A 19,496-nucleotide genomic window follows, 5' to 3' on the forward strand; every position below is an offset into this window, starting at 1 on the left:
ATTGGGTCTTGATTGGTTGGAAAAAAAACGTGCTGTTGTAATATTTCGCGAACAGTAATTAGCTAAATTGAAGTATTTATATGATGATTTGTGCAGACAATTTGGAAAGTTTTTGTGAAACGTTGAGAAGCATTCTCGTTTCTCGTTTTCGATCCGAAACTGGCTTAGGTGTATATCAAATCGCATCAGATAGGCACGGATTCAGCAACCGAATGCTCATCAAGTAGTTTCCAAGTAGAGTAGAATCTAAATCGATCATTATTAATTTAACTTTATAACAGTGTAGCATCTCTTTCCAATTAACGTTCTGCATTTTGTAACTTCTTAGCTGGCGCGCAATAAAAGGGCAAAACCGGTAATCGCAAATGTACTACCAGACGATTACTTCAAATATTCTTCTTTTTTTCCTTTCAAGGGGTTGTCAGATTCTCCACATACAACAAATGTTATCTGCGCATAGATTGAAGCTCGTATGCATACCATGTACGTACTGTCGAATGTATGCCACGTCTTCAAATGACTTCATCGACCATCATAAACGTCTCGACCTACATGGTTGGCCAACTTCGAAAACCCCCACACCATACGAAGTATTTGGATTATCATCCAAAGACATTGGCATGTCGCGCATTGAGTTGAACAAAGTATTGAAATTAAGATACGTGAAACTTGTCAAGATATACCATCCAGATACCTCCTTAGATTTGACTGATAATTATGGCAAAGCTCTTAGTGATGAGCAAAAAAGGAAACGGTTCGACTTAATTCAGGAATCGTACGATATTCTACGAAACGCCAGGAGGAGAGTAGCATACAATCGATTCAAGACCACGTCATGGGAACAACAGGGTCCTTATAATCCTAGCTCTGAGCCTTTTTCCAAGGAAGGTTTTGAAGCTTACCGAAGAGCAAATGCACATCGTGCGAGGTATGATTTCTCGAGGGATGAAGCCTTTTGGCTGGCAGGAACCTGGAACGACTATTACCAGATGAAGTATCAACGGCCACCACCCACGAAGGAGGATTTAGAGAAGAACAAATACAAAATCTTGTTTGGTGTGTTGGCAATTGGTGCCCTAGCCTTTGGCTTGCAGATTATGAGTGCTATTGACAGAACAAATCAGTACTTGGTGGAGACCCACAAGATGAATTTGAAGTCGATGAGAGATTTGAATCAAAGCTATGAAGGAGATGGCTCGTATTCAGAAGCCGATAACGTGCGAAAGTTCTTAATTGGTCGAAGAACAACAATGCGGCTGAAAAAGGACGAATTTAGAGAGGAGGAGCCTAGTGATGACGAGTTGTTGCACAAGTATGCTAAAGGCAGGGTGGACAAATGGGACAGACAGGAACAAGAGTGGAATCAAAGGCGACAAAGTAGTTCAGATCTAGGGCTCAACTAAATATAGTGTAGTTGTATTTGTATATCGCTGAAATCAAAAAAAAAAAAAAAGACAAAAAAAACAGATAAAAAAATAGAGCTGTAAACGACTCCTCTCCACATAACCTTATTTCAGAGAGAATGGACTTTATGAAGCCAGAGACTGTATTGGACTTGGGAAACATCCGTCAAGCTTTAGTCCGGATGGAGGACACTATTGTGTTTGATTTGATTGAACGTTCACAATTTTTCAGCTCACCATCGGTATATGAAAAAAACAAGTTCTCCATTCCTAACTTTGATGGTACTTTTCTCGATTGGGCGTTATTACAGATGGAAATTGCTCATTCGCAGATAAGACGATACGAGGCGCCCGACGAGACTCCGTTCTTTCCGCATCTGATTAAGGCACCAATACTACCACCTATCAATTACCCCAAGATTTTGACCAGTTACTCGGATGAAATTAATGTCAATGATGAAATCATGAAGTTTTACGTGGAGGATATTGTTCCTCAAGTTAGTTGCAAAAAGGGAGACCAATTGGAAAACTTGGGTTCGGCATCGACTTGTGACATTGAGTGTTTACAAGCCATATCGAGAAGGATCCATTTTGGAAAGTTTGTAGCAGAGGCAAAATACGTCAACGACAAACCATTGTACATCAAGTTGATACTAGCAAAAGATATCAAAGGGATCGAGGAATCAATAACAAACAGTGCTGTTGAAGCCAAAATTTTGGAGCGGTTGGTTGTCAAGGCGGAAAGTTACGGCGTCGATCCTAGTTTGAAGTACGGTACTAATGTGCAAAGTAAAGTCAAGCCAGAAGTCATTGCTGAGTTGTATAAAAAATGGATTATTCCTTTGACTAAGAAGGTGGAAGTGGATTATTTGTTGAGGAGATTGGAGGATGAAGATTCAGAAGTGGTTGATAAATATAGATAAGATGCTGGAAGGTAGAAGAAGTTTGTATGGCTTCAATGATTGATAATGAAAGAATGATATCTTCATAGTTCTTTTTTAATATAGAGATGCATCATTTATGTAAATGGCTCACACTAAAATGGGACAGCTTGAAACTTGAAGTTTTACTGGGGCGGGACGCGGAGCATTCCTTTGGCATCCCAGGAATATTAATTACGAAATGATTCTTGATTTTCTACCATGGCCAAAAGGATAGTGTAATTACATAAACGTTTGTTGACGTTAACCAGCCGTGGGGTTTGACTGTGTGTACCCAAAAATAGAAAAGAAAGAAAAAGCAATTTCGTCGTCAATGGCATGTGCTTTTGTTTGAATATTTTGTTGTGTAATTAATGTCACCAGACAACGTGGTTCCCTTTGGAGAAATAGGGCACGAGGGATTACTTATTTCACCCTTTGTTGTACAATAGAGCCTCACCTATTATTGGTAGTGTGCGGGTTCACAATGTCTTTTTGGATTTTGTTTTTCTTATTTTGTTTTGTTGGACCCACGAGGGAAGGAATATTTTTGTCTTAGTTTTCACAAAAGTTTAAAAAACGTGGGTGATAAAAACCATGATACGAGGGATTTTAATTGGATAAACACACAATTCCACAATTATGCCAATGTCGGTTGTATATTTCTTCCATTTGGAGAAACATACAGACACGTCTTTGTTATTTCAATACAAATAAACTTTTCATTATAAATATCCCTGGGAAATCATCAAGAAAATGAAATTGATCTGAATGTAAGACACATTTTTTTTTGCTTTTTCAATCTTTTGCAACCAACAAGCATTACCCACGTTTCAACACTTACTTTTAAATTCAACATTGAAAAATAGAAAATACAAGGGAGTGATACAATATGGTTGATATTGAATTCATCACGTCTGACCTTTCCAAAATGAAGGTTTTCACCTCGGTGTCATTGTTCTGTGGTGTTGTATATTTCGCCGCAAAATTGAACAAGACAATCAATTCAATATTGGTTTTCTGCTGGGCATGTTTTGTAAAACCATTGATTCAGAAAAAGAGTGTCAAGACAGGTGTAAAGAACCAGCAACAGAACTTGGAGTTGTTTTACAAGAATCAGGCTCACATTTATGACACTACAAGAACTGTTTTGCTTAAGGGGAGAAAAGAGTGCCTTAGATTGGCTACTGCACACTTGCAGAAAAAGAAGGACTTGGTTTGGATTGATATTGGTGGAGGTACTGGATCCAACATAGAGTTTATGAATCAGATCAGTAGCATTTCCAAAAACTTTAAAGCTGTGTATTTGGTCGACTTATCGCCATCTTTGTGTGAAGTTGCTAGAAACAGATTCGCTGCTCATGAGTGGACAAATGTACATGTCTTGGTTGCTGACGCTTGTGATTTTACTATTGATTACAAAAGTGCTGACTTGATTACTTTTTCGTATTCATTGTCCATGATTCCTACCTTCAACGCTGCTATTGACAATGCTGTGTCCAAATTGGATAAGCAAGGTATTATTGCTACTGTTGATTTTGGTATTCAAAGTAACGACACCTCCATTGGAAGAGTCAATACATTGGGTGGATTAGTAAATAGAAACATTCCTTGGATTTTGAGAAACTTTTGGAGAATTTGGTTTGAGGCTGACAAGGTCTTTTTAGATTCTTCAAGAAGAAACTATTTGGAGTACAAATTTGGAACCATCAAGTCAGTTAACCTGTACAACAAGACATTGGGTAGAATCCCGTATTATATCTGGATCGGGTGTGACAAGTCAAGATCTTCGCAAATCTTAACCAGATTAAATTGCTTGGCAACAGAGTCTCCATATCTCGCACCATCTACCTCTCCAAATGACCATGTGACCGAATCGGCACCAGTATCGAAAGGACACGAAGCTGCTATTGCCAACCTTCAAAAGAATTTGCCATTTCCTTCAATCTACTACCAAAGAGAGGTCTGGAGAGTTTACTACGACGAGATGAACCATTTGTATGAACAATTCAAGAACCAGTACATATATGCATTCACGTGGGAAGATCCTAGAGAAGATCACAATATTTTAAACTTCACCAATGATGACACCGTTTTGGCAATTACTTCTGCTGGTGACAATATCTTGAGCTATGCCACCTTGCCAAGTCCACCGAAAAGAATCCATGCTGTTGATTTAAACCCATGCCAAAACCATTTATTGGAATTGAAGTTAGCCGCATTTAGAGCTCTCACACAAGACCAAATTTGGCAAATGTTTGGTGACGGGCATATTGACAACTTTACTAATCTTTTGATTGACAAATTGGCTTCCCACATGTCATCAAATGCTTTCCAATACTGGATGGATAAAGGCCCTAACGCATTTAGCGGAAAGGGTCTTTATGACACTGGATCGAGTAGATGGGCCATCAGATTGGGAAGGATCATTTTCAAAGTTTGTGGTATTTCCAAACATGTTACTGCTTTGTGTAATGCTTCAAGAATTGAAGAACAAAAGAAGATTTGGAACGATCACATCAAGCCTGTTTTGTTTAACCGTATTGTGGGATCGTTCTTGGTTGGTAACCCGATTTTCCTTTGGAAGGCATTGGGGGTTCCAGCAAACCAAGCCAAAATGATGGGACCATCGGTTATCAAGTACGTCATTGATACTTTGGATCCAATCATTGAAAGGTCGTTGATATCCGAGGACAATTACTTTTACTACTTGTGTTTGATGGGCCGCTACACCAGAACCAACTGTCCCGACTACTTGACCACAAAAGGGTACAAGAGATTAACCGGTCAAAAGTCGGTTTCAGGCGAGGTGCCCATTGAAAACATTAGGTTGCACACTGATTTGTTGAATGATGTTTTTGCCAGATTAAGCAACAAATCCATCACCATCGCCATTATTATGGACCACATGGATTGGTTTGATCCAAATGGTGTTGACGTAATCAATGAAATTACCGCCATTAAGCAGTGTCTCGTCAAGGGTGGAAGAGTTATGTTGAGATCGGCAGCTACTCATCCTTGGTATATCAAAACATTTGAGTCACTTGGATTCAAATGTGAGGCAGCAGCAATTAGACAATCTGGCCAGAGTATCGATAGGGTTAATATGTATGCCTCCACCTGGGTCTGTACCAAGCTTGGTGGTGATGATGAAAGGAGTGGTGATGAGATTGCTGTAGGTGAAACTGAAATTGCAAAATTAGATGCTGGTCGTCGTAGAATGAGTAGCTTGAAAATTTAGATGTGGTGGTAACCAGTCGCCCTCGGGTACTAAGCGTATATTTAATATCTATTTGATACAATTTTTGCCACAGACTTATACCTCTAGCACATAAAAGTTCTCCAATGTATATTTTGCAATTTCGTGTCTAAGTTGAATCATTCAACTGTAGCGCATGATTACTTAAATTTTCAAATCTTAGTAATCAATCACTCCACACACAAAATCTTTTGACCACACTTTACTCATACCACTTCCACTGCGTTAACAAAAGCACCACATTTTATTCAACAAAACTGCTTCCCGCCATGACTGCTAGCGCATTTGAGATTGTTTTTGCCGTTCCAATGGAATGTAATGCCTGTGTTGATTCAATTGCCAATGCATTAAAACCTTTGCAAGGTATAGACAAGTTTGACATCAATTTGAAATCCAACCTAGTCACCACAGAAGGTTCATTACCACCTAGTGAAATTGCCAAAGCTATCCAGGCTACAGGAAGAGATGCAATTATCCGTGGTACAGGGAAACCCGATTCAGCTGCGGTTTGTATCTTGGAATCGTTTGACCCCAAGGATCGTTTGAAGCCCGTTAAAGGATTAGCAAGAATAGTCCAAGTGTCCCCTCAAAATGTTTTTGTTGATCTTACGGTGAATGGATTACCCAAGGGCGTGTACTACCCTTCGATAAGATCTTCAGGAAATTTGTCAGAGGGTGCATTGTCAACTGGGAAACTGTTTTACACGTTGGATCCTGTCAACGTCAATCAGCCTTCGAATGCCAGTACAACTATAAACTCTCTCGGTGCAGGTACTTCCGAGGACTCTTCCGAAGAATTGTATGCTGGTCAATCGTTCTTGTATGCCAAACTAGCACCCAATGAGATTATTGGAAGGAGTATAATTTTATCAAAGTTACAAAACGAGGTGACTAAAGATTCCCTTGTCGGTGTCATCGCAAGATCTGCTGGTGCATGGGAAAATGATAAACAGATCTGTAGCTGCAGTGGAAAGACTATATGGCAAGAGAGAACCGATGCAAAGGCTCAGGGTGTGGCCGTTTAAATTAGTTATTTAGAGCATAGAATATGCTACATTTATATATAATTATGAAATGTGGGATGCAGTGGAATTGTACCTCTTGATAAGGTGTAAGCGATACTCTGAAAAGGGAGTGCTTCTTGAGGGGTTATTTTATGTCTGAAAATATGATAGCACTACAAAGTCAAAATTCTTTACAGATTTCCATCAACAGCAAACTTGTGTCAACATTCAGGCTACCCCTCAAGTCAACACTTTGCTCACTTGCAGGTTCACTCGTCTTTACAGATCCATCTCACCAAACACTACAACTGATTTCATTCCTATTTTTTTTTTTTCTTTTGGCGTTGCTCAGGGTGAGGAGAAAATTTCTAAACCACAACAGATCAATACAGGTAACAAAACCAGTTCCTGATTCTACTGTTTATCATCTATTCCCTTCCTTTTGCGAAGACATCCTACTGAGAGAGATTCAGAAATACCACCCAACGCTCCAGTGAATGTATTAGATGAACCGGTCACAAGTTTTATCACTTTTCAAAGATCAGCACGATGCAATTGCTCAAACAAAGACCATCAAACTAAATTCATTGTCGCCACCAGTCAAATTACACGTGTTGGTTGATCTTATCGATGAATACTTGCTGTCTTTTGAGCCTCCAATTGTACTTGAAAGGTTGTCTCTACAAAACAACCAAATCTCAGACATACCGTCCAATTTGTTCAAAATACTGAAACATTTGAAATATTTGGACTTGTACCATAACAACATTTCCCATATCAGCAGCAGCATATTCCACAATGGGCTCAAGCTGTTGGAGATTCTTGATTTATCCTCAAATCAAATTTCGTACTTGCCTGAGTCAATCTCGCAGTTGCATAATTTAAAGGTATTGTCAGTGAAAAACAACAACATCAGGTACCTCACCCCATCATTAGGTGAGCTACAGCACTTGAATCTTATAGAGGTTTCCAACAATCCCCTCTCCGTCCCATCATTTGATTTGATACAAACGTTCCAAGCACAAACAGCTGAATTAGATTGGGTCGGCCAGTTGAAGAACTATCTATTAGCAAACAGGACAGTAATCAATGCAAGGATTGAAGAATCGAGAGAGCTATCACCTACTTATCAAGGTTTTCAAACTATGGATCCAAAGCACAGCCATGAGTCGCAGATCACACCCCCAAGCGTACAGAGATCACAAAGCGTTAGTGATCTTCCCAAGTCAAAATCCTCGAAAGCTTCAAAACGAATGGGTTTTATTATCAAAAAGCTTGAAGAAAATGGATCAGAAGAGAACTTTGAAGAGCAGCGACTGGTCACTACTTCGACAACTATTTCACGACCCATTATACACGAAGGTGCCCCTCATTCGGCATCTGCTGCTGAAACCAAGTTTATCATATCTAGTCCACCACCCCCTCAGATAACTACTACAAGCTCTACTGCGCCAAGCTCTGCATCATCATCACCATCCAATGACTTGGGCTTGTCAACGCCCAAGTCTAATCTCGGACTGCATTTGAAACCACCAGCTAGTAGGTCAAGGTCAAATACTATGAAAGAAATAGACAGGATATTGGAGAAAAATGAAAACGTCGACACAGAGCACATGTCGAATGCATACTTTAAAAGATTGTCTACTCTACAAGAACAGCCAGTAGACGAGTCAGAAGTTACAGATTCGCCTACGAGTAATCAAAGGGCAACACCACGTCAAATCATGGAGACTAATCCACGCGGGCCGCCGCCATCTTTGCCACTGGCTGTTCCAAGATCCAGCACTTCAGGTACAGATGATGGCTCGCCAATGCGACCCTATCCCCTGTCAAAGAAACAGGTTAATCCAAATATTGTCAAAGTCTCTAGAAAAGTGTTGTTTTCTTTTAGTGAATTACACTCATCTATACGAAGGTTTACTGGATTTTGCACAGAAAAAAAGATCACCATGAAGATGGTATCATTGTTGTATACAACCAAGTCCAATATTGATTCTTTGGTGGAGAATCTAGAGATTATGGAAGAAACGGGAAACAACGCAGACCAAATAGCGCTGACATTACAGACGTGCATTACCTCATTTAGATCCATTATGGATTTGCTACAAGAAAATCTAACCAAGTTTATCAACAAAATTGACGTTTGTTTCATTCGCATGTTGTACTTGTCCGTGTTTGGTTCCTTTAATGAGCTTAAAAATGCGTACATTCTTTTAACTGCAAAACCAAAGGTTACTGAATTCAAACTGAAACTCACAATCAATACAAATGTCGGGTCCTCGTTTGATGAGGTCGATGAAAAACTATACGCTACTGTCGAATCGGCCATAGCCAATGCTCAACCTATCTTTACCGAGTTGAACAAAGATGTACATAGAGGTGCAAATGCTAATGCTGCATCTGTACTGTCGAGTGTTGTGGCAAAGATTAAAGACCTCACCAATGTCTGTGGGTCATCATTGGATATCACCGAGCGCCTCAACACCAAGCTCATAGCCATCAGGAACAACCCTTCTCATGGAGCAAAAAAGCTGTTTGCTGAAGACACGAATCAATTCCTAAAGTCAATTGTTCTGATCTTGGCAGCGGTCAAGAGTATTGTCGTGGACATCCCGATATTAGAAGATGTTCGAGCACCCATGTCCAATTTAACCAAAACAGCAAAGGAAGTCACTTATATGTTGGAAATTTCGTCTTATAAAACTTTATTGTCTGATTCTGGAACCATATCGAATCAGCAGATGCAAAGTGCTTCTGTTAATAATCAGAATTCATCCATGTTTACACCTGTGTCTGCACATGCTCCATCATTGCCCCTGGCAGCTTTATTTACAAACGGTCCAGTCCCAATGAGAAACCCCACATCTGTACTACCCAACTTATCCACTGCTAATCTACAGGATACTCTGTCAAACTCCCTTGCTTCTGACAACGGACCCCTCACAGCACCCCCGCAATCAAGTGGTCAAATATTTGCCAAGAATGGGATGAATCCGTTTGATAAACTTATATTGAGTAAGCGTGAGGAGACGTAGAGTCTATAAAGTAAGTAGATAATTAAAATGTGTGAATTTATGACTATAAAATATTCTTGCATTTGATTATTTTCGCATTCATTTGAGAATTTTCTATCGTTATCACATTCAACTCTTTATCAAAAAAAAAAAAAAAAGCAGGCCCATCTGCAAAGCCTGCATGATCATACGGGAACATAAAATAGCATAGAAGAATCGTTATACAATGTCGTCTGTAGGGGTTGAGTCTGTTGGTCTTGAAACCGGCATCAACTCATTGTACTTATTGCTATGTACGGGATTGCTACCGTTGGTTCTTATTGGGATAGCTTTGTTCTACTCAGGATTAACTCAGAGACGCTCTGCATTTACCATGTTGGCAGTACCGATCTTGATCTCCCCCATAATTATTTTGGATTGGTATATCTGGGGTTATTCGCTATGTTATGCAACTGCATCCAACAAGTTCATCGGTAGTTTGAAGTTCGCAGTGTTGCGTCAACTAAAACACTCGATGAAACAAACCTACACGAACACAAGGGGATCAGTTTTGGTTATGAATCACTTTTTGTTTAACTTGGTTTTCAAGTTGATTTGTGGGGCATTCACTTTTCCTGGGTGTATTGCAGAAAGAGGTCGAGTTTTGCCCATGCTACTCTTTGCATTCATATGGTCGGTGATAATATATAACCCCGTGACATACTGGTTTTGGAATGTGAATGGGTGGCTTTACAAGATGGACGTGTTGGACTTTGCTGGAGGAAACTGCATTCACATAGTATGTGGGTTTACATGTTTAGCTTATTCTTATATTTTGGGTCCGAGGAATCCGAAAGCGTTGTACAACTACCGCCATTCAAATACCGGATATCTAGTGGTTGGTACATTTCTTCTCACGAGTGGGTGGGTTGGGTTTGTTGCAGGCTGCGAATATAAGTTTTCTTACAATTCGATTCCGATTATGGTGAGCACAATACTTTCTGCGAGTTCAGCCGCTGTTGTTTGGGCAACAATAGACTACATATTCTCAAAGGAGCCCTTGGTTGTTGAAAACGATGCTTTAGGACAAGACTCTGATCTAGCAAGTGCCACATCGAAGGGATCAAATGCACAGAAGAAGATAGTGACGAAAAGAAAGGTATCCATGATTTCAGTCACTTCAGGTATTGTAAGCGGCCTAGTTGTGGTGACACCCGGTGGGGGGTATATTTCCTCCAACAATGACTTTTGGAAACCTATTATATTTGGAATTGTTGGGGCTGCGCTAAGTAATTTGTCCACCAGGCTAAAGTATTACTTTAACATCGACGATGCATTGGATGTCTTTGCAATTCATGGGGTGGCTGGTATTGTAGGTTCATTGCTAACGGGAATTTTCGCAGATAAATTGTATGATTCTAAAGGTGGATGGGCTGCAGGTCACTGGAAACAGTTTGGTATACAGTTACTAGGTCTTGTTGTTACCAGCGCTTACGTTTTTATTATGACTGTGATTTTCTTGTACATTATTGACTTGATACCGGGTTGCCATTTACGTATTGACAAAAACTATAATCGAAGAGAAAGGGAGAAGAAGCAGAGCCTGAACAAGGATGAACACATGGAGTTAGAGCTGCAAGTTTCGGCATCAGTCGGGGAAAAGCTACCTGAGGATAGTAAGCAGGATTATTGGGAGCAAGTAGAGTTATTGGGTTCTGATAACTACGAATTCAGTAGTGAATTCATGATGGATTTCATTGAGTTCATCAAAGTTATACGGCCTGAGGATTATTCCGATGTTAGAAATGAAGAGATTTTGCTACTGCATAGTGAAAGTGTGGGCCAATACAACTCGGGTAATGGCTACGAGCAAGCTCCGGAAGCGGAATTTCACCTGAGAAAATATCATCAAATGTCTATTAACCAATAAATAATGTGAAAACAATTTATAAACACACTCTATATCTATTGCGTCGAGCCACTAAGAAGTCTCATAGTGACTTCAAACACAGCAAAGGTGGCTCCGTTTGCTGGTGCAGCCCTTAGTATTGTTGGCAAGAACCCTTTGTAGAATCCTCTTATTCCTTGTTTATGAAATATGTCTTTTACCACGGACATTGAGTTCTTGTACTTGGCTCCTTTCAAGGCATCGGTTTGCAATTTAGACTTGAGCATGTCTACGGGGTATATAGAAATCCATAAAGTGTACCCACTTAGACCTCCGTATAAACACAACTTCCATGGTTTGATATCTGCTCTGGTCAAGCCAGGATGTTGCTTCAAATCTTCAGCTACCAATGCTTCATAAGTCGCAAAATAAATACCCAACCCAACGGACTCTCTAACCAAAGTAGGTCCTAAGCCCTTATAAATACCTCTAAATCCGTCAATTTGATAAATCTTTTTAAAACAATCGATAGGGCCGTGGAATATTTTGTTACCAGCTGTTTGTGTCTGAAGTCTGATACGGATATGCTCAATTGGGGAGGTCAAAAACCCATTTGCAAAACCTGCAACAGCACCACAGTTGAAAAACTGTAACAAATCGAGAGGCTTACCGTTTAGTGTTCGGTCGTAATGACGTTTCATAAACTCGTTTACCGAAAACTGGACTGAAACACAAGCACCGACCCCCACTAAAGGAGTTAACGTTCCCTTATAAAATCCAGCAAATCCTTCATTTTTTATCAATTGTTTAATAACATCCAAAGCTCCACTATAAGTTCCTTCTGGTGCCGATTGTAATCTAACTTTAACGCAGTCAAATGGTTGGCCAACAAGAACTTGGGCTATCCCTCCCATAGTTCCTGCAAACAAGTCTTTTGCAACTTGAGCATTGTTTTCAAGTCCGGGTTCCTCTAACTCAATAGGCATACTTGTAAGTGAATTTGGAGCTAGTTGTGTGCTGGTGAAGACTGAAAACTTCTTATCAACTTGGACTCCGCACGATGATGGGTTTGTTCTGTTTTATTTTTTTGTTTTTTTTCAATGCAGCTGCTGCAATGCGCTCCGAAAAGAGTAACAAACAGAGTCAATTACGGGGCATGGTCTCCATTTGACTGGGGCAACACCAGGAACCATTAAAAGTATATATATATATACCGTTGCGATGTCTGCCAGATGACAACATGAATGATTTGACTTTCTTGGTTTCGCAAAATCACGCTGCTGAGCTAGATAAACGAAGATGCCCAGAAGTGGGGTGTCACACGTCAGTTTTGGAATATTTATATGCTATATTCAATCTGGAATAGTTATAGGGTTGGTATTGTACATGGTTCAATGGCGACATCACAGTATTGTCTTCAATACTGGGTACTAAATATGGAATCTTGTTTCATTTTTTTTTAATTTTTGTAGTTTTTTCTTGCAACTAAAAAAAACCCGGAAGTCACAATTGAATGTTTTTAACACCCTTCCCATAAAACTCCGAGGTGACATTTTGAAAAAAAAAACTTCAAACCATAGGCAGAAGAGGCTGAATCCATCTATAGCTAAGGCTGTTACTCGAGCTACCTGTCTCATGATTTATCATCAACGCATTTGAATTTGCATTGATTTGAAGAATAGGTACATGATAAAAATAGAATGACAAAGAAATTAACCCCACAAGAGAAACAAAACCGCAAGCCAGCATCAAGGGCTTGCACTTTCTGTCATGGAAAGCATTTGCAATGTTCAAACGAGCGGCCTTGTAAAAATTGTGTCAAGAGGAATATAGCATCAGAGTGTCACGATATTGTCCGGAAAAGGGTTAAATACTTGTCGGCATCTTCAAAATCGTCGCCAAAAAAGAAGTCACACCTGTCTTCTGTATTATCGACTCCCAACAGCTCATTCAGTACATCACCAGCATCTATGGTAAACGAGGGCTTCAAAATGCAACAAACCCAAAGCTCAAAACATGCGATTAATGGACACCTACCAACTAGTGTGCCAACCCCAATGCCAGTGCAACAAAAGCAAGAAGCCTTAAACCTCCCAATAGAGGATCCGAATATTAATCAAATCAAGGAGATACTAGATACTCCTCCGTGTGGCGTGCCGCGAGATGGATCGGATTTCAACAATGAATCAATAGATCTAAATAGGACCAACCTGTTGGAAACTGATCCGTTGTTTCATACAAATACCATGCTAAATACTACCACGGATGTTATAAACAAACTACTTACTGATCATTACGAGATTGACAGTTTAAGCCAACAGTCGATGGACCCGATATCTGAAATATCAGGCGCTCCTCAACCCATCAATTTAAATCACAGAAACAACCAATTTAGCTCCAACTATCTTAATGAGGAGTACCTTATGCTAGGAGACATTCTATTAAACTCAAAACCAGCCTCGCCAACCCCTTCAAACACAAGTGCATCAGAGTACACTAATGGGCCTACGCCATCTTTTATACAAAATATCGACTTTGATAATATCAATGAATCAAAGAAGAAGGTGGTACAGAAGTTGCGAGATTCTCGTCCCTTTATTTCGTTGGGATACCCGACAGACTCAAGTATGAGTTTGGATAATTTGAACAACATGGCACATCAAACTGATAATCTTTTGGACAACAATGTGAGTTCTAGAGGAAGCACCAGTAAACAAACCACAGCTTTCAATTCTAATCCAATTGTGAATTTTAAAACAAAGTATCGCACTGACTATGTTTCGCCCTTGGCAACCCACAAAATTTACAAGACAGTGTCTGACATTTACAACAAGGACGTGATAAATTTCGAGTACCCCAATTCCTACCATGCACTAACTCATTTTCTCAAGACGAGGTTTCAGGGCAATGGTTTAGACCCAGAGGAGAAGCAGCGCAAGAGACAAAACTTGCTCATCATTTTGAAATTGATTGCAAGTTATAGACCCACGTTTATTAGCGCACACAAGTCCCTATTGAAACCACAAGACCTCCTTCTTTTAGAAATGAGTTTCCAAAGATGCTTGATTGACTACGAGAAATTGAGTCAATTGAACTCCTCGCCCACCATTATATGGCGTCGAACTGGAGAAATAGTGAGTATAACCGATGATTTGCTAAGTCTACTTGGTTATAAACTACTGGATATATTATCAAAGCGTACTTTCATCATGGAAATGATGCACGATGACGAATCCGTGGTCAAGTATTTTCAACTATTTAAATCTGTGGCGGTGGGAAACCTACATTCAAGTATCAGTACTAAAATAAAGCTCACCAAAAAGGAACCGTATGTCAATAATGCAGCCACTGTGAACACCGATGGTCAATTGCAAAATAATGTAGGCACTAGCAACTACATCGAGTTTTGCTCTGTTTGGACGGTCAAGAGAGACCTATTTGATATACCAATGTTGATAATTGGCCAATTTTTGCCAATTCTTCCTGCTGGTGATGGTGTACGAATGTACTGAGAAGGAAAAGACAATAAAACATTTCGGAAGAACTAAAGTTACAAAAGGACAGGTAAATAGTATCGTAAGTAAAAGGAACTAACCTTAAGCGTTATTAGTGCTTGCTTATTGTGTAGTTGGAGAGGTGAAGGCGAGGGCGTTTTACGGACTGGGGTGGTGCGCTGATTGCATGTTTAGCCTATGCATCTAACTAAATGCACCCCACTATTCGGGTACATAAACTATACAGTAACTATTGTTTGTGAAGTATTATCAAACGAACATCAGGTTATATTTTTGATCTCCCATTAGCCTATCGTGCATTAAAATCATGCGCATAAAGCAAAACAATGAAAAAACAAATAAAAGTAAGGTGATTTTTTTGTTCTAAATTTTTTTTTCTTCTTCTTCTAAATCCAATCCGGTGTTTCGCGAAAGTCACCCACAAAGTGTGCGGCTTTGTAGGGAGATTCAGACACAGTCTCTTCACTAATAAGTTGCCTCACACCATGGAATATGCACTATTTTTAGGGGGGATCAAAACTTTCTAAGTGTGCTTTGGAGCTCCAGAATGGCACTGCCGATTTCAAAGAGATTGTGTAGAAACATTATAGTGGAAAGAAGGTGGGTGTTTTCGGAGTTTCATGCAACCCTATTTTTTCCCTTCTGAGTGGTCTGTCGCGGAATAAATTTTGCAGTCACAAATGATTTCAATAATGAGGTGATTTTTCTTTTTTTCTCAGTCGCCCTTGCTTGGTTTTCTACTCTCTTTTTTTGCATCCATACAACTTTTTAGACACGTTTTACTATACTCAAACATGTTGTTTCCTCCCCCTCAACTATAAATACCCTCAAGGTTTATCTTTGTTTTCAAGTTCTGTTCACCTTTCCCAGCAATCAATATTAACTATTCCTACAACATACTTAATATAGAACTTTATTATTATTGACACAATCATGGCTGCTTTTGCTATTACCCCTTTCAGAGCTTTATTAGTCGGTGGTGCTTGTTATGGTGCTTGGTCAGTCTACATGGCAAAATACTACTTCCAAAACTCATCATTAAGGAAGATTTACGTCACATCAGACCCCAATTTTGCCAAGGTACATCCTATGAGACACCCACAATACGAAGGTAACCAAAAATCCCAATAGATATAGAGATCTCTGTCGAGGATTTGTTTTGCTGGTCTTTTCATTTCGTTTTAGATTAGGTTTATCTTTTATTTAATACATATATTAATTTGAGTTAACGGTTTGCTTTTGTAGAGAGAGTCTCTGTATTGAGCTACCATTTCTTTTATACTTTGCGCTTGGAACATTTTGGTCTTTGATGAGCACCATGAAGAAGCATTTATTTTTTTCCACTGAAACAACATTCTTTCTACAACTTTAGCAATAGTCATTTGAGTTACTAAACAATGAAGATTTCTCAAGAGACAATTAGCAAACTACAGCTGGATGCTTCTTGCATCAGGAACATATGTATCCTTGCACATGTTGATCATGGCAAAACATCACTAAGTGATTCATTGTTGGCAACAAACGGAATCATCTCGCAGCGCATGGCAGGAAAGATACGATACTTGGACTCAAGAGAAGACGAGCAACTAAGAGGAATCACAATGGAGGCATCTGCTATTTCGTTGTACTTTAGAATCATGAGAAGGCAGAAAGGAGATGAGTCAGAAGCAAAAGTTGAAGTCAAAGAGCATTTGATCAATTTAATCGATTCACCTGGTCATATCGATTTCTCCTCGGAGGTAAGCACGTCGTCAAGACTTTGTGACGGAGCTATAGTCTTGGTCGATGCTGTTGAAGGTGTGTGCTCACAAACCATCAATGTTTTACGTCAATGCTGGATTGATAAACTAAAACCTGTCTTGGTCATTAACAAGTTGGACCGATTAATCACTGAATGGAAGCTTAGTCCACTAGAGGCTTACCAACATATATCAAGAGTCATTGAACAGGTTAACTCGGTTATAGGATCATTCTATGCGGGAGACAGACTCGAAGACGATTTAAATTGGCGAGAAGCGGGTGAAGTGGGAGAATTTGTCGAAAAAGACGATGAAAATTTGTACTTTGTCCCCGAAAAGAACAATGTGGTATTTGCTTCTGCAATTGATGGGTGGGCATTTACCGTCAAAACTTTTGCTGAGATCTATCTGAAGAAATTAGGCTTTTCTCAAAATGCACTTGCCAAGACCCTCTGGGGTGATTTCTACTTGGACATGAAGACCAAAAAGATTGTTCCTGGTAAAAAGATTAAAAGTGGCAGCCTGAAGCCATTATTTGTGTCGTTAATTTTGGTCCAAATTTGGGCCGTTTATGAAAATTGTTTACTTGAAAGAAATCAGGAAAAATTAGAGAAAATTATCGAGAAATTGGGGGCCAAGATCTCGCCTCGTGATTTGAGATCGAAAGATTTGAAGAACTTGCTAAATCAAATAATGTCACAATGGATACCTTTAAGTCACGCCGTATTAGGAACGGTCATTGACAACTTGCCTAGTCCCGTTGAAGCACAACTGGAGAGGATAGACAAGATCCTAGAGGAAACTGTTTATAGTGCAGTTGACACCGAACTGGACAAGAGTAAGCTTGTTGATCGCAGTCTTGTGAAGGCCATGCATGACTGTGACAGCTCTCATGCAGAAACCCATACTATGGCCTATGTGTCAAAACTAATTTCAGTGCCTAATGAGGAACTACCAAAAGAGACACAAGTAGGAGCCAATGTTTCCGCGGAAGAGCTAAGAGAGAGGACCAGAATTGCGAGAGAGTTGGCTAAGAAAGCATCAGAAGCTGCTGCGGCGGCACAGGACAACAGAGCAAACGATGAGTATACAATCAATCCAAAGAAGGATCCGTTTGAATGGGAGTTTGAGGAGGAGGATTTTGAGCAACGACTGGATGAGGATGATGATGAAATTGGCAGTTCGGCAGAGACTTTGGTGGGATTTACTCGTGTGTATTCTGGTACCTTATCGAAAGGACAAAAACTAACCGTGATTGGACCGAAATATGACCCTTCATTACCAAGAGATCACGAAAAGAATGTTGACCAAATTGTGGATGGGATAGAAATTAAGGATTTGTTTTTGATCATGGGTAGGGAGTTGGTGAGAATGGAGCATGTGCCTGCTGGAAATATCGTTGGTGTGGTTGGTTTAGATAATGTTGTTCTCAAGAACGCCACCATTTGCTCTTCCTTACCCCCAGATATGCCGTATATCAATTTTGCTTCCACTTCAACTTTGATCCATAACAAACCTATCATGAGGATAGCTGTTGAACCAACAAATCCAATGAAGTTGGCAAAGTTGGAGCATGGTTTGGATTTACTTGCTAAAGCTGATCCTGTCTTGGAGTGGTACGTTGACGATGAATCTGGGGAATTGATTGTTTGTGTTTCGGGTGAACTTCATTTAGAAAGATGTTTAAAGGATTTGGAAGAAAGGTTTGCAAAAGGTTGTGAAGTCACCGTCAAAGAGCCAGTGATTCCATTCCGAGAATCATTGGCGGATGATATTGTGAGCAAAGATAGAGCTGATGAGCAAATACAGGAAGAAGACGAAGGTGACGATAATGAGCTTGTTAGTCTCGATTTTGACGTTTGCCCCTTGCCCAGTGAAGTTACTCAACTTTTGATCGATAACGAATCATTATTAAGCGAGATTGCCAGAAGCAAGAGCATTACACTGGAGGTTAAGCAATCGTTGGTTGAGAAATTGACGACACTTGTCGACAAAGAGAAGTCATTTTATGGTTTTGAAAATGCAAAGTTTTTTATTGATAACATAGTGGCGTTTGGTCCTAAGCGAGTTGGCCCAAACATCTTGCTAGACAAAACAAACAAACTCAAGCACCTTTTTGCCCCCAATCAACCTGAAAAGCCATTTCCATTTGAAAATAATGTTTTGAATGGTGCCCAATTAGCACTCAACGAAGGTCCACTAGCTGATGAGCCAATGCAGGGAGTAGTTGTCATTTTGAAGAAGGCCGTTGTGAATGATATTGACGAAGACAAAATTTTGATCAACAGGGGTAAAATTATTAACCAAGCCAAGACCCTAATCCATAAACTGTTTTTGGTCAAATCGCCTCGTCTTCTTCTTGCAATGTATACATGTGAAATTCAAGCTGCAGCTGAAGTCTTGGGAAAGGTTTATGCCGTTGTACAAAAACGTGAGGGTTCAATTATTTCAGAGGAAATGAAAGAAGGAACTCCATTCTTCACTGTCGTTGCTAGACTCCCCGTTATCCAGGCATTTGGATTTAGTGAAGATATCAGAAAGAAAACTTCGGGTGCTGCTAGTCCACAATTGGTGTTTGATGGGTTCGATACTCTCGATATTGATCCCTTTTGGGTGCCTCACACAGAGGAAGAATTGGAGGAACTAGGTGAATTTGCCGAAAGAGAAAATATTGCAAGGCGGTACATGAACAACATCAGAAGGAGAAAAGGGTTGTTTATTGATGAAAAAGTGGTGAAAAATGCAGAAAAGCAAAGAACTTTGAAGAAAGATTAG

The 19,496-nt window shown here is 39.8% G+C and overlaps 9 protein-coding genes across 9 annotated transcripts; 8 read left to right on the plus strand and 1 right to left on the minus strand. All coding sequences in view use genetic code 12, as the record gives it.

Moving 5' to 3' along the window:
- Positions 1-443: 443 nt before the first annotated feature.
- Positions 444-1,403, plus strand: CANMA_000994 (uncharacterized protein; the record flags this gene model as incomplete). Its single annotated transcript, XM_051818404.1, has 1 exon — positions 444-1,403. The coding sequence occupies one exon, from the start codon at positions 444-446 to the stop codon at positions 1,401-1,403; it is 960 nt and encodes a 319-aa protein (XP_051673380.1).
- A 119-nt stretch (positions 1,404-1,522) lies between these two features.
- On the plus strand, positions 1,523-2,326 carry ARO7 (chorismate mutase; the record flags this gene model as incomplete). The annotated part of the gene is made up of 1 exon (XM_051818405.1): positions 1,523-2,326. The coding sequence occupies one exon, from the start codon at positions 1,523-1,525 to the stop codon at positions 2,324-2,326; it is 804 nt and encodes a 267-aa protein (XP_051673381.1).
- Positions 2,327-3,215: 889 nt separating this feature from the next.
- On the plus strand, positions 3,216-5,564 carry BTA1 (Bta1p; the record flags this gene model as incomplete). The annotated part of the gene is made up of 1 exon (XM_051818406.1): positions 3,216-5,564. The coding sequence occupies one exon, from the start codon at positions 3,216-3,218 to the stop codon at positions 5,562-5,564; it is 2,349 nt and encodes a 782-aa protein (XP_051673382.1).
- Positions 5,565-5,851: 287 nt separating this feature from the next.
- Positions 5,852-6,607, plus strand: CCS1 (copper chaperone; the record flags this gene model as incomplete). Its single annotated transcript, XM_051818407.1, has 1 exon — positions 5,852-6,607. One exon carries the CDS (start codon positions 5,852-5,854, stop codon positions 6,605-6,607), a length of 756 nt encoding a protein of 251 aa, XP_051673383.1.
- Positions 6,608-7,092: 485 nt separating this feature from the next.
- On the plus strand, positions 7,093-9,621 carry SOG2 (Sog2p; the record flags this gene model as incomplete). Its single annotated transcript, XM_051818408.1, has 1 exon — positions 7,093-9,621. One exon carries the CDS (start codon positions 7,093-7,095, stop codon positions 9,619-9,621), a length of 2,529 nt encoding a protein of 842 aa, XP_051673384.1.
- A 205-nt stretch (positions 9,622-9,826) lies between these two features.
- CANMA_000999 (uncharacterized protein) lies at positions 9,827-11,509 on the plus strand (the record flags this gene model as incomplete). The annotated part of the gene is made up of 1 exon (XM_051818409.1): positions 9,827-11,509. One exon carries the CDS (start codon positions 9,827-9,829, stop codon positions 11,507-11,509), a length of 1,683 nt encoding a protein of 560 aa, XP_051673385.1.
- A 35-nt stretch (positions 11,510-11,544) lies between these two features.
- On the minus strand, positions 11,545-12,453 carry YMC1 (organic acid transporter; the record flags this gene model as incomplete). Its single annotated transcript, XM_051812925.1, has 1 exon — positions 11,545-12,453. One exon carries the CDS (start codon positions 12,451-12,453, stop codon positions 11,545-11,547), a length of 909 nt encoding a protein of 302 aa, XP_051673386.1.
- Positions 12,454-13,167: 714 nt separating this feature from the next.
- On the plus strand, positions 13,168-14,979 carry ZCF23 (Zcf23p; the record flags this gene model as incomplete). The annotated part of the gene is made up of 1 exon (XM_051812926.1): positions 13,168-14,979. One exon carries the CDS (start codon positions 13,168-13,170, stop codon positions 14,977-14,979), a length of 1,812 nt encoding a protein of 603 aa, XP_051673387.1.
- A 1,400-nt stretch (positions 14,980-16,379) lies between these two features.
- RIA1 (GTPase) lies at positions 16,380-19,496 on the plus strand (the record flags this gene model as incomplete). The annotated part of the gene is made up of 1 exon (XM_051812927.1): positions 16,380-19,496. The coding sequence occupies one exon, from the start codon at positions 16,380-16,382 to the stop codon at positions 19,494-19,496; it is 3,117 nt and encodes a 1,038-aa protein (XP_051673388.1).

Source organism: Candida margitis, assembly GCF_024628925.1.
Source record: "Candida margitis strain CBS 14175 chromosome Unknown scaffold20, whole genome shotgun sequence".
Classification (NCBI taxonomy): domain Eukaryota; kingdom Fungi; phylum Ascomycota; class Pichiomycetes; order Serinales; family Debaryomycetaceae; genus Lodderomyces; species Lodderomyces margitis.